The sequence below is a fragment of the Condylura cristata genome, unplaced genomic scaffold (genome assembly GCF_000260355.1).
Source record: "Condylura cristata isolate star-nosed mole 26May11 unplaced genomic scaffold, ConCri1.0 scaffold00026, whole genome shotgun sequence".
Taxonomy (NCBI): Eukaryota; Metazoa; Chordata; class Mammalia; order Eulipotyphla; family Talpidae; genus Condylura; species Condylura cristata.
This window is the reverse complement of record NW_004567127.1, coordinates 20,093,751-20,107,229: the sequence shown is the minus strand read 5'-3', so window position 1 is coordinate 20,107,229 and position 13,479 is coordinate 20,093,751. Positions and strand designations below refer to the sequence as shown.

The 13,479-nt window shown below is 37.2% G+C and overlaps 1 protein-coding gene across 1 annotated transcript in view; it reads left to right on the top strand.

The window, feature by feature from the left end:
* The window catches only part of BTBD8 (BTB (POZ) domain containing 8), a 40,461-nt gene that overhangs the window by 4,143 nt on the left and 22,839 nt on the right, over positions 1-13,479 (top strand). The window contains exons 2-3 of the mRNA XM_012730057.1: positions 1,945-2,142; positions 10,935-11,086. Of these exons, the coding sequence (XP_012585511.1) occupies positions 1,945-2,142; positions 10,935-11,086 (350 nt within the window). The remainder of the gene's footprint in view (positions 1-1,944; positions 2,143-10,934; positions 11,087-13,479) is intronic.

Here is a 13,479-nt window from a genome sequence, read left to right as displayed (position 1 = left end):
GACCACAGGGCGCGGCAGACCTCTCCTGACCCTCCCGCTGCTCCCCTCAGCAGTGTACTTCGTTGATCTGTCTGTTTGGTTCCCCACTCTGTCTCTGGTGAGTCCTCTCACCACCCCTGCACCTCTGGCCTGTACCCCAGTTCTGTATGCATAAATAAATAAATCTTAAAAAAAAACCACAATGAAAGTACTTTATAGGTGAAAATACTGACTAAAATATATGTGCTTGCTAATTGTTTACAAGTTTCTGAAAGTTTTGTGCTTTGAAGCATGTCTTTTGGTTATGGTAAAATATAACAAAATTCCACAGATTTTGAATTTCTGTATGACTGAGGACACACAGTTTTTGCCTTCAGGAAGTTCATTGTCTATTGGGGGAAAAGTACAAAATATTACATTGCTATTGCAGAAGTGCTATAATGGAGGTATGTACTAAGTGTGATGGAATCAAAGGAAGGAGACATTACTTGATCTTGGGGGTGTGGAGTGTCAATGGCAACATCCTAGCTTTCACTGTAATAGAACTCTTTCTCCATTACTGGTACCCCTGTTTTGTACTAGTATGATTGCCAAGTAAATCCTGCAGTACAGAAGTCTTCTGAGAATACATAGCTTGCTGATGATAATGTTATAGTGCTATAAAGTAGTATTTAGTATTTAGAGAATAAAAATGTAGTTACTGCAGAGATTATGAGTTTGTATTATGATTTCTGTTCTCCCATTACATGTAATCAGTGGGCTTTACCATAACTATGTCTATATATCAGCACAGGAATTTGAATGGGTATTCTCCCATGAGCTTATCATTTTAATAATAGATTAGAGCATGGTTATTCTATTTGTGGGTGGAAAATGGAAAAGGGCGTAAATGTCACATTTTTGAGAGTGGGCCTGTATTTCATACTTGGTATTTAACAATAGTAGAACAATGCAGACTAGTTTCTAATCTCAATTGTCTATTGTTATAGCCAAGCTTACTGGTGTTGTTGACTCTTTTATTCCTTTTGCCTCAGATTAGTAAGATTTTTTAAAAAAGTGATTCTTTTTAATGAGTCAGTAACCATACCTATGTTCTTTTTTCAAATTATATGTAAAGTAGATGCATTTTAAAGGTAAATTACTATTGTCGTAGGAGACATTTTATTATTAGATGGAATTTAAAAAGTAATGTTTTTTTGTGTGTGTGTGCATACAGAACTGGGGTACAGGCCAGAGACTCAGGGACAGCGACAGTTTTCACCAGAGACAGAGCAGGGAGCAGAATAGGCAGATCCACGAAGTACACTGCTGAGGGGAGCAGCGGGCGGGTCAGGAGAGGTCTGCCACGCCATGTGGTCACCTCCGGGGCAGGCGGGAATCGAACTCATGCGGAAGTGGCTTCAGTTTCCCAGTGCTGTGCTTTAACCTGCTGCGCCACCAGGGAGGGCCAATAATGATTTTTTTTAAAAAAAACTAGTCCTATCCTTTCAGTGAAGTTACCTTTGTTTTCATCATAACTTTAGAAAATTATATTCTAAGCCTAACTATTAAACTGTATTCTTTGGAATACAGACTCATTTTTATGTTAACTTATTTTTGTGTTGTGTTTCCTCTATATTTTTGGTTTGTGGTGTGTGTGTGTGTGTGTAAGAACTGGGTTGTGTAAGCCAGAGGTGTAAGGGGGATTCACCAGACAGAGTGGGGAGCAGAATAGGTGTATTAACTGAACTACACTGCAAAGGGGAGCAGCAGGTAAGACAGGAGAGGTCTGCTGCTCCATGGGGCCAGCTCCCTGGCTGAGGGTAGAACCCAAGCTGAAGCTGGATTAGTGCTGAGGCTTAGCGCCAAGGCCACCAGGAAGGCCCTGGTTTGTGTTATTTTTAAAATGGATAGAGAATGGGTATATTATATACCTCTGAGCATCACCACTAATATTAAACTATGGTTCTTTTTTATTCCTTACAGGCTTCTAAGGGAAGAAATCCATACCGATATTACTTTCTCTGTAGGTTGTACTTTGTTCAGAGCACACAAAGCAATCCTGTTAGCCAGGGCTCCTGACTTCTATTTTCACACTGTTGGACAGACATCAAATAATTTAGCAAATCTTGAGCCTGTTGCTGTGGAGAACTTTGAAACTTCAGAATTTAGCACATTTTTACAGTAAGTGCTTTACCTTTTTTCTCTTATATTTAAGTCTATTTTTTTTAAAGCATAGATGCATATGTTTTTTATTTCACCTATTTTCATATTTGTTTTATAATCTTCTAAAAAAATGCATTCATTAAAATTCCAAATCACTTTAGTAATTAGTATTAGAAGGGGCTAAATAGTAGTAGTATGAGATACTTAGAATTGGGAGAGGCTAAGTATGAACTTGAGGCTGATCCTGGGAAAGTGGAAATGATGGTGTGCACTCCAGTAATTTGAATGAATAAGTCTGTGTGGTTTCTCAGCAGTGGCACTATTGCTATTTGGGTTGGATAATTTTCATTGTTTTGTACATTTTAGGATGTTTAACATTTAGGATCCCTTCCTGCTCCCTCCTCCCTCAGAAGTGACAGTCAAAAAGTCTTCAGGTCACTTAGGGAATAAAATCCCCCTGTTGCGAACCATTGCTATATACTGACCTTTGCATTAGTAATATGCAAAACTTTAGATAAATTATGTGCTTATGAATTATGAGATTATAACTTTTTGTTCACATGGCTTGTGTATGGTCAAAAGTAGAACATCATGAAATGAGATGATCTTTGAAAGTAGAACAGCTATTGATTTTGTTAGTTTGGGGGCTTGAGTTTGGTGAACTTAGAGAATTGTCATTGGCTAAATAATATGATAAATTAATTCTCATTCAAAAGAAATAGAATTCCATTTTAATGCTGTCTACACACTACATGTAATTATTTGTTACTCATTTTTGCGAAATGGGTGTGAGGAGATGCTTGAAAATTGTATCTCTTTTTCAAAAGTATAGTTAAATGACTTTAGAGAAGCAGCATATTTTCTAAGAACATGATCTCTAAGGCTGAAATAGCTGGTTCTGCCAGTTGGTAGCTTTGTGCCTTAGTTTTAACCTTTGTACCTAATATTTCTTCCTATGTTAAATGTTTTGTGTGCAGTAAGCACCAGAAAAATTGTTAACCAAGTTTGTAATGTTTGGATATCTTGAAGAGTTTGTATTTCATTTCAGTAATTTAGACCTTGTTGACCCATCATTTTTTCCAATATATGGATGATATTTTTGTGATTTTCTGCCCCACCGTCTATCACATACACTTATCCAGCAGATATGTGTTGTGCCCTATTATGGGCAAAGCCTGGGTGCACTGGGTATTGATTCTTCATTTCAGTGCTTGATGGTGATGAGTATTTGTGGAACTAAGTTTTGAAATGGATACTGGCAATTATGTTACTGTATAGTACTACACATTTGTCATCTGCCTGTTTAAAACATCTTTGTTGCATCATCATACATATAACACAGATATGATTCATCCATTTAAAGTGTACAACTGAGTGGTTTTAGTAATTTCACTGAGTCATGCAGCCATGACCACAGTTTAATTTTAGAGCATTTTCAACACCTCCAAAAGAAATATTCTCATTAGCTGTTACTCTCGATTTCCTCATCCCCTCCTCCCACCCCTTCTAGAGACTAATCTACTTCCTGCGTCTGTGGATTTGCCTTTATGGACTTCTCACATAATGGAATCTTGTCATTTGTGGTCTCTTGTGACTAGCTTATGTCATTAAACATAGTGTTTTTAAGATCCATCCCTGTTGTTGCATGTATTAGTACTTCATTTCTTTTTATTGCCATAACATACTCCATTTTATGGCTATACGACATTTTGTTTATCCATTCATCAGTTGATAAAATTTATGTTGTTTCCACTTTCTGGTTATTATGACCAATGCTGTTATGAACATAGGTATGTACATTTTTGTGTGAGCCTACGTTGTCATATCTCTTGGGTATAGCTCTATAGGAGGAATGACTGGATCATATGGTACTCTGTGTTTAAATTTTTGGGAAATGGCCTGACTCTTTTCCCGAAGTGATGATATCATTTTACACTTCCACCAGCCACATATGAAGGTTTCAGTTTCTCCACACTGTTGTAACACTTTATTATCTTTTTTTTTATTTTAGCCATACTATTTGGATAGGAGGTGGTTTCTCCTTTGTATTTCCCTAATGGCTAACAATGTTAGCATATTTTCATGTCTTTGTCATTTGTATATCTTTTTTGGAGAAGATTCAATCCATAGTCTTTGTCCATTTTTCAGTTATTTGTCTTTACTATTACCGAATTTCAAGAGTTATTTGTATATTCTGGATATTGGGCATACGATCTGAAATATTTTTGTTATGATCTTTTGTTCTTATAGTCTAAAAGTTTTGTTTGTTAATTTGTTTTGTTTCTTTATTTACATATGAGTGAAATCATATGATGTTTGTCTTTTTCCATCTGGTTTATTTTACTAAGCCTGCTACTCTAGTGCAAATGGCAGGATTTCACCTTTTTTAATAGCTGTCAATAGTAATACTCCATCGTGTATTTATAGTTGTATATCAGGTGATTTCTTCATTGTCTGAACATCATAGATTGTAATTATATCAGCCTATGTGGCATAACTTACTGCTCACATATGCGTTGCGGGTCTTAGTTATTTGCTGACATGCTTTTTGCCTGTAATTAAAATCATACTGACTTTAGTGTCTAAAGTTCTTTGGGGGAATACATTTTAAGTTTATTGATATGATTTTGTTTATTGATCCTCATTTATTCTCTGATAGTTTTGTGAGTGATCTATTGGGTTTTTAAAAATTTCTTAAGAGTTTCTTGTATGAGGCTTTTGTAAGCATTTGGAAGATTGCTGAACTTGGCTTCCTCTAGTGTAAAAATAATATATTATCTTATACATTAAACCGATACTTTTAGCACAATTAAGAAAATCATTATCATTTTCCAGTATAGATCATAGATCATTGAGTTCCCAGCTGTGAATTTATTTATTTATTTTTAAAGATTTATTTGTGCATACAAGCACTGGGGTACAGGCCCGAGTTGCAGGGGATGAGAGGATTCACCAGAGACAGAGTGGGGAGCAGGACAGTCAGATTGAAATACATTGCTGAGGGGAGCAGTGGGGCAAGACAGGTGAGGTCTCTGCCATGTGGGTCACCTCCCTGGCTGGGGACCCAACTCATGTTATAGTGCTGCAGATAGCTTCATAGTGTTCAGACTTAATCCTTGGCCACCAGGCAGGGAGACCCCCAGCTATAAATTTTACATACATACACACACACCATATATGTATATTTTCTCCCCCTCCTCTTTAGGGGGTGTAATAGTGTTATTAGTACAGCAGATTCTGTACTCAGACCATTCTACTACTTCTAACTGTGACCTTGGAATAATCACTTACTATCAGTTTCTTCACCTGAAGAAGACATAACAATACCTACATGGAGTTTTGAGAGTTAATTGCAGTGCCTTATAAAGCAGTTAGCATAGTGATCTGGCACATAGAAAACACCAAATAAATGTTAATATAGTAGGCCCCATGGAAGTATAGATTTCCTTAACTATTGAGTGTATGTTTAGAAATAAAATATTTAGGATAGGTCAAATTTTTATTGAAGTGACATTGCTTTATAACCTTACATAAGTTTATAAGTGAGCATCTGTATTTACTACATTAAGTCTACCACTACAAGTCCATTCTGTTCTTCACCATAAAATTAAGCCTAAGTTTTATATCTTAGAGAAAGGAAAGCATTACATCATTATTATTATTGTTACCATTGAAAGTGATAGATTTAATGGGAGAGTATGGTAGAGTGAGGAAACAGTGGATTCAGCAGCAAGACAGAGATCTGCCTTCTTGCTATACATTATCTTGTTGATTTCTTTGAATTTCAGTTTTTCATATTAGAAGAAGGATGGTTGGAGTGGATGGCTTTGTGTTTCACAGCACTTCACAGTCTTCTATTTTAAGCTCTTAATCACATTCTATTTTGTATTAGGTTAGTCATGTATATTTATGTTATATAAGCTCTTTGAGATTAGATCATCTGGTTGATGTGAGCATCTCCAGTGGTGTCTAATGAAATGTCTTGGAAAAGAAAGTACTTGTCATGTAACCCTCCCTTTTTTGGACAATTTACATTGAATTTTGTCTGTATTCATATATTTATAGTATAAAAATTGATATATTTTTAAATGTTAATAAAATTTTATAAAAGTTTTTTTGAATATTACTCTATAAAATTCTCTTATAAATATCCTCAGTTCACCTTCTTTCTTTTCAAATAAACAGTAAAGATTCTGAAATATTATTTTATGTTCCCAGTTATTGTTTTGGTATATATTTGAGTCAGAGTAGGAAATACCAATATTTGGAAAATTGTTTTCTATTCAGTGGCTTCAGAAATGCCTCAAGTGATTGGCAATGGAAAGTGCCATTTATGATCTCATGGTCATCTTAGCACCATAAAAATATTTGATTTCCCAAGAAGACTTCACCTGATGTACTTTTATCTGTGTGAAGTTGTATCTGTGCGAAGGGAACGTTCACAGTTTCTCCCACATCTGTTCTCTTACTTGGCATTTGCACCACACATACTGTGTCTTCACTCCTTCACTATTGATGAACCGTCAGTGCTTGTAAAATCAATCCCTTCATTTGTCCACCAGACCATATCTTATTCCTTTCATCTACTCAGGGACATTGTTGCAGCGATTTTGACTTTTCTGAAAAAAACAAAAACATGTCTCTTCTTAGATCTTTTCGTTAGTGTATAAGCATGATATCGTTCCTCCTTCTAAAAATCACCAAAACCTCCTGAGTCCATTTCCCTTGCAGTTATAAAGGAACGTTATGCTCCTTTTCAGTGCAAAGCTAAGGTGTTCTCTCTCACACTGCTTCTAATTCCTCTTTCCTATATATATCCTGTCTTTTTTATTTGTGATATAATACATATACCAAAACCATAACAGTTTCAAGTGCATTATTCCATGGCTTTACTGTATTCACAATGTTGTACAGCTGCCACACTAATACCTGAATATTTTCATCATCCTACAAAGAAAATCCATACCTATTAGCAGTTCGCTTCTCATTATCCCTTTCTCCCAGTTCCTGGAACCAGTAATTTAATTTTTGTCTTTATGGATTTGCTCTTTTTGTACATTTCATTTAAATGGGATCATACAGCATATGGCCTTGTATGTCTGACTTCCTACACTTAATATGATATTTTCAGGATCTTCTGTGTTGTGGAATTTATCAGCATATCATTTCTTTGTGTAACTGAATATTTTATTGTGTGATGGATGAGGGTAACCCATCGCCAGGTTTGATGATTTGCTAGGACTCAGTGTACAGTCATACCAAAGACTATGATTTATTACAATGGAAACAAAGAAAAAAGGTAAAGGTGTTACAGATTCCAAAGGGTCTTTGTCTGACTTCCACCAATTAATTCCCTACAAATTTTGAAAGAAACACTAGTAGGCTTCTCATTGGTGATTGGCTGGCTGGCGTTTTATAGAATTCCTTTTAATGAGGGGGATATGGGGCTCAGTAATAGGAAAACTAGGCTTACAAGGTCTAGATCTAAGGGGTCCTAGCGCAGAAGCATAGGGGGTTCAGAGTCCCAGTGTCACACGGAAGGTGCTTAGTGCCCCCCAGCAATAAGTTGTGACAACACTCCTGAAATGATACCAATCAGGGGGGCTCATTAAAGGCTTAACGCCCAGGCTTGTATTGAGTATTGGTAGGCTTCTTCTGCTAACAGTTGTCATATTCTAGACTCCTAAATGGAAAGCAGATGTTCAGCAAAAGCCAACATAACTCAGTATCAACAGTTCAGGTAACGTGAATAATCTTTTCATTTAGAGGCTGCTAGGAACTTTTCTGAAATCATGTTCTCAGTTCCCAGCCAACCTTGTAAGCACATCTTCCTATGGTAGCAGTCAAGTCTGCTGTGTTCATGCCTTTTTGTATATGAGGCTGTGTTTTGTTTCTCCATTCATTTGATAGAAAGTTGGGTTGTTTTGACTTTTTGGCTGTTAGGACTGAATCTTTTTAAAAAAAAACATATTTGTTTACTTATATGTGGGAGAACTGGGGTGTAAGCTAGAAGTATGAGGGGTGAGACGATTCACCAGAGACAGTGGGGATCAGAACAGGCTGCCCCATGTGGGTCAACTCCATGACTGGGGTTGGTACTCAGGCCTTAGAAATGATAATGCTGAGACTTACATCCAAGCACCAGGGAGGCCCCCTAGCACCATTTTTAGAAAACATTCTTCTTTTCCCATTGTTTAGAAATCAGTAAAAAAAAACACAACCCTGTGTGTCTCCTCTACGCGTAGTAGTCTAATCTTACGCTCACCAAGTATGTCTGACTTTTCTACACTCCATACGACCTAGGGATTCTACAAACTCCAATTAAGTGTCCCATAAATCTAGCTCAATTATGACTATACCTGGAGAAAGCATCAGATTCCACAGTTAAACGGCCCCCCTACTCAAAATGCCAACTACAAGTCCAGGTTGTTATTTGTGCTTCCCAATATCTGTAAATTGGGGGTTCCCACAACCCCCTCTCCAGGTTTGAGTAATTTGCTACAGAAGGTTATACAACTCAGAATACATTTTTCTTACTAAGTTGCCAGTTCCTTATAAAAGGATATAAATAACACAGGAACAGCCAGATGGGAGAGATGTGTAGAGCAAGGTATGTGGGGAGGGGTGCAGAGCTTTCATGCTGTTTGTGGGTATAGCACCCTCCCAGTAATGTCACCTGTGCACCAACCAAGTTTCACCTTTTAGGAGTTTTTATGGAGGCTTCACTGCCTTTGGTAGGATTGATTAAATCATGGGCCATTACTTGGTGATGGGAAACCTGCAGGGATTACAATTGAGATGGAAAAAAAAAATGTACAAAATGATGTAAAAATAAACTGTTATAAAAAAAAATTAAAAAAAAAATCATGGGCCATTCCTGACTGACTCAACCTCTCCCCTTCCTGGAAGTAGTGGGGGGGTGGCTGAAAGTTCTCACCCTCTAATCACACATTGGTTCCCCTGGCAACCAGCCCACATCTTTAGAGGCTTACCAAAAGTCACCTCATTAATGTAAACTCTGGTGTGATTGAAAGGAACTTGTTATGAATAACAAGGATAACACCTTTATCCCTCTGGAGCTATTTCAGGAACTGAAAATATAACTAAGTATTATAACAAAAGATGTTCCTGTGGCTCTTATGTAGAAAATTACTGGGAACAGTTGACAAGGTCCAAATACATATTTTTTGTCAGTTTGAGGTTTGTGGCTTTTTTTTTTAGTTTTATATTGTTTATTGTTAATCACAGTATCACAGCACCCTTATTGACAATCAGTTGCCTGTAAATGCATGTTTTGAACACACACTTTATTTCACTTACCTATGTCTGTCGTTATCAGTGCCACAGTGTTGATCATAGCTCTGTAGGAAGCTTCGGATTTAGGAAGTATTAATCTTTGCTTTGTTCTTTGCAAGATTCGGAGTCTCTTGTGTATCTACTGTAGCATGTAGAGAGATGGTTGGTTTTGCACCTTATGACTTTGCAGTAACTGTGGTGGATTTCTAAGGATTTTCTGTATATTTGTCATCTGTAAATAGAGATATTTTTGTTTCTTTCCAATTCAGATATTGTTTGCTTTTTTCTCACTTAAATGCCCTGGCTAGAACCTTTTGTTAAATGTCGCATAGAATTGGTCAGAGAGAGCTTTGCTGATCTTAGGAGGGAAGCTTCCAGACTTATATCATTATGTATGGTGGCTGTGGGGTTTTCTTACTGTATTTTTTAGCTGTGGAGCTTTCACAAATAATCCCTTTATTACCTCAAACTATTCTTAGTTTGTTCAGGTGTTTTAGTCTTTCCAATGGCAAGGGTGTTGAATTTTGTCAAATGTTTGTTCTGTATCTGTTAATATTGTCGTGTGAATTTTGTTCTGGTGATATGGTGTCTTACTCTGTTAACAGCTTACCACAGACTGAGTGGCTTGGAAAGGACAGACATTTATTTCTTACAGTTCTGAAGGCCAGAAGTTCAAGACCATAGTGCCCTGCAGGACCAGCATGAAGGACTCCTGGCTTCATATCATATGGTGGGAGGAGGAGAGATCTCTTTGAAGCCTTTTTCCTAAGAGCACTGACCTTTCCTAAGTCTCCACTTCCTCGTGCTATCACTTTGGGCATTAGATTTCAGCCTAAGAATTTTGTGTCGACACAGATGTGGTGTATAACAGTGATTTCTATACATTTAACTACTCTTGAATTGCTAAGATATAGTGCAACTGGTCATGGTGTATAATACTTCTCATACATTGCTAGGTTCGTTTCCTATTATTTGTTGAGGGTTTTTTCATCAATATTAATAAAGAATATTGATTTCTTGTGATGCCATTGTATTAGGAGAATAGTTGGCTCACAGCATGAACTATAAAGTGTTCCCTTGTCTAATTTTTGAAAAAGCTTGTGAAGGATTGGCATGAATTCTTTAAACATTTGGTAGAATCCTCCAGATAAGCTACCTCCTGGGTTTTTCTTTCTGAGAAGCTTTTGATTACTACTTCAGTCTCTACTTTTTATAGGCCGACTCAGATACTGTTTTCTTCTTACATCAGGTTTCGTAGTATTTGTCTTTCTAGAAATGGTCCATCTCATCTAGATTATCTAACTGTTGTTGACATTATCTATTCCCTTTTAGCAATAAATTTTACAGACCACCTCTAAAATTTTTTGCTATTTTAGATTGAACTTTTTCTAGCTAATTCATATGTAAAACATTTTAAAATTATATAATTGTTACATGTGAAAACAACATATTCGGAAACTAAGTTTTAAGAATCACCAACATTATTTTCATGCATGTTTTATTTTGTCTTTTAGGATTGTATACTCATCAAACAAAAATATAAAAGACTATGAAGAGGAAATTCTTAAGAAAAAGATAGTGGAGAGTGGGTTACCACAAAAGAAACAAGACTTCAATTTTCAAAATTGTGCTAACGATGATGAAAAACCGCCTGTGCAGCTCTTAGGTAAAAAAATCATTCGATTTTTCTTTTCTGAACATGAAATTCCAGAGGATGCTAGCAATAGAGAGGACAGTTTAATTTCTACTATAAAGTTGTGTTGTTGTTGTTTTTTAAGACTTGCTTATTTATGCATACAGAACTGGGGTACAGGCCCAAGGTGCAGGGGCGGTGAGAGGATTCATCAGAGACAGAGTGGGGAGCAGAACAGGCATCAAATGTGGATGGGTGTGGTTCACAACATGCAGGCATCCTTAGTATGTGGTAGATGTTTTAGGCATATATGTGTGTTTTGTGTAGTCTTCCCTGGCTCAGTTCAGCGGGGTGCAGTTTTCTGCATTGACTTTATAGTTCTCATGGATGAACTGGCACCTAACAAAAGCAAAACTCGCATAACACGCAAATCACTCCCTAATCTGTCAATTGTGTGGAGTCATACGCTTTCAACACAAGCTTTAGAGCAGAGTTGAATTTATCTTTTAACTAAAGATTTTATTACTGATAACGTGCAAGAATAGTAACAACTAAACTTTTTAAAGCTCAGTTGAATTTTTCTTGTATTACTTTCACCATATCAAAATATCTAAATATGGTAAATGAATAAGTTAATGTCTATTCTAGACTCTAAGGTTGTTCTAGTCATCTAACATATTTCATCTAGTCATCTAAGTGGTAACAGACTGCTTCTTCTAGAGGAGGATTCTAAGATGGAGAGTTTAAGTGACTTTCACACAGATAGAGCAGTTGTCAGAGCTGTTATTTTATCCCTGTTTTTCCTGCCTCTGGCAGGCTCCACAGCCTTCCATTAAATTAATCAAACAAGTTGTAAGTGAAAAAAGCTCATTTGTCCCTCAGTTCCGTGTCTTTCACCGACAGTCTCCATCACTCCATGGAAAAGCCCTGTGTTCGCCCATTTAACAGACACTTTTGATCCACATCTTATTTTTTCCATTTTTCACTCTGTCAGTGCCCCCTTCCTTGATGCTCTGTGACGTTCCATGCCTTCTATGACACTGTGCTCTTTGTTTTTCTTCTTGGCCATGCCCCAGTCTCCTTCACTGGCACTCCATCTTTCTGCCCCGTATGTAACTGGTATTCTCCAATGTGTGCGAGCTTTATAAGCCACTGACTGGACTTTTCTATCTAAATACAGGCATACCTCTTCTTTTTTATTTTAAAGGTGTATTTTATTTTATTTTATTCTATTAAGATTTATTTATTTATGCATTCACAATTGGGGTACAAGCCAGTGGTGTGGGGACAGTGAGAGGATTCACTGGAGACAGAGTGGGGAGCAGAACAGGCCGATTGACAAACTACGCTGCTGAGGGGAGCAGCTGGTGGGTCAGGGGAGGTCTGCCACGCCATGTGGATCACCTATGGGACTGGGGATCGAACTCACACCAAAGCAGCCGCGGCTAGCTTGCAGTGCTGCTTCCTAACTCGTTGCGCCACCAGGGAGGGCCCCAGGCATACCTCTTTTTACTGTATATTACTGGATCAGAGATAAATGCCTTTTTAACATAGAGGATTTGTGGCAGTCTGCCCTGAACGAGTTTAACTGGCACCATTTTCCTGGCAACATGTGTTCACTTCATGTCTCTCTGTCACATTTAATTAACATGTGTATATTATTATTTTCTTAGACATAATGCTGGTGCCCAATTAAAACTACAACGGAGTATAAACATAACTTTTACATGCAGTGGGAAACCAAAAATAGTCATGTGACTCAGTTTGTTGCAATATTAGCTTGTTTGTGGTAGTCTGTGACTGAACCCACACTATCTCTGTGGTATGCCAGGATTGCTTAAATATCTTAAAGTTTAATCTCTCTCAGGCTGACCTAATCTGCCTTTCCCAACATACCTCTACCTTAAGTGTTCTATCAGTGTGAATTATATCACTGTATTCTACTCAGTTACTCTCTTACCCTTTATTCTATTCAAGTTTGTGTTTGTTGACGTATCTCCTGAGCATATTTCTCTAGTTTATCCTGAAGCCTTTTCTTTACTTCAAGATGCGGCTATTTTCTTTGAGAATTTCTACCCTGTCTAGTCACTAGACCTCTCATTGTGCTGCCCATGTTTCTACCGTGTAGAATGATGTTTGTTAATTGCAAGTCTGATTATAGAATTCTCTTATTAAAATTCTTAAGTGGTCTCCCAAAGCCTTAACTATAAATTTCAAATTCTTTCCCATAATGTAAGGGGATTTTGTGAGCTCGCTCCTTTCTAGAATTCTTTTACTTTTTGTCTTTAAAAACTCTAACACCCCATGAGTACTAACCTGACATTTTCCCCACCCCCTCACTATATTTTGTCACCCCTGTGTCTTTGCATTTGCTTTTCTTCCTGCAAGACCATTCTAATCACTCGTCAAAAATCACTCATGTTTTG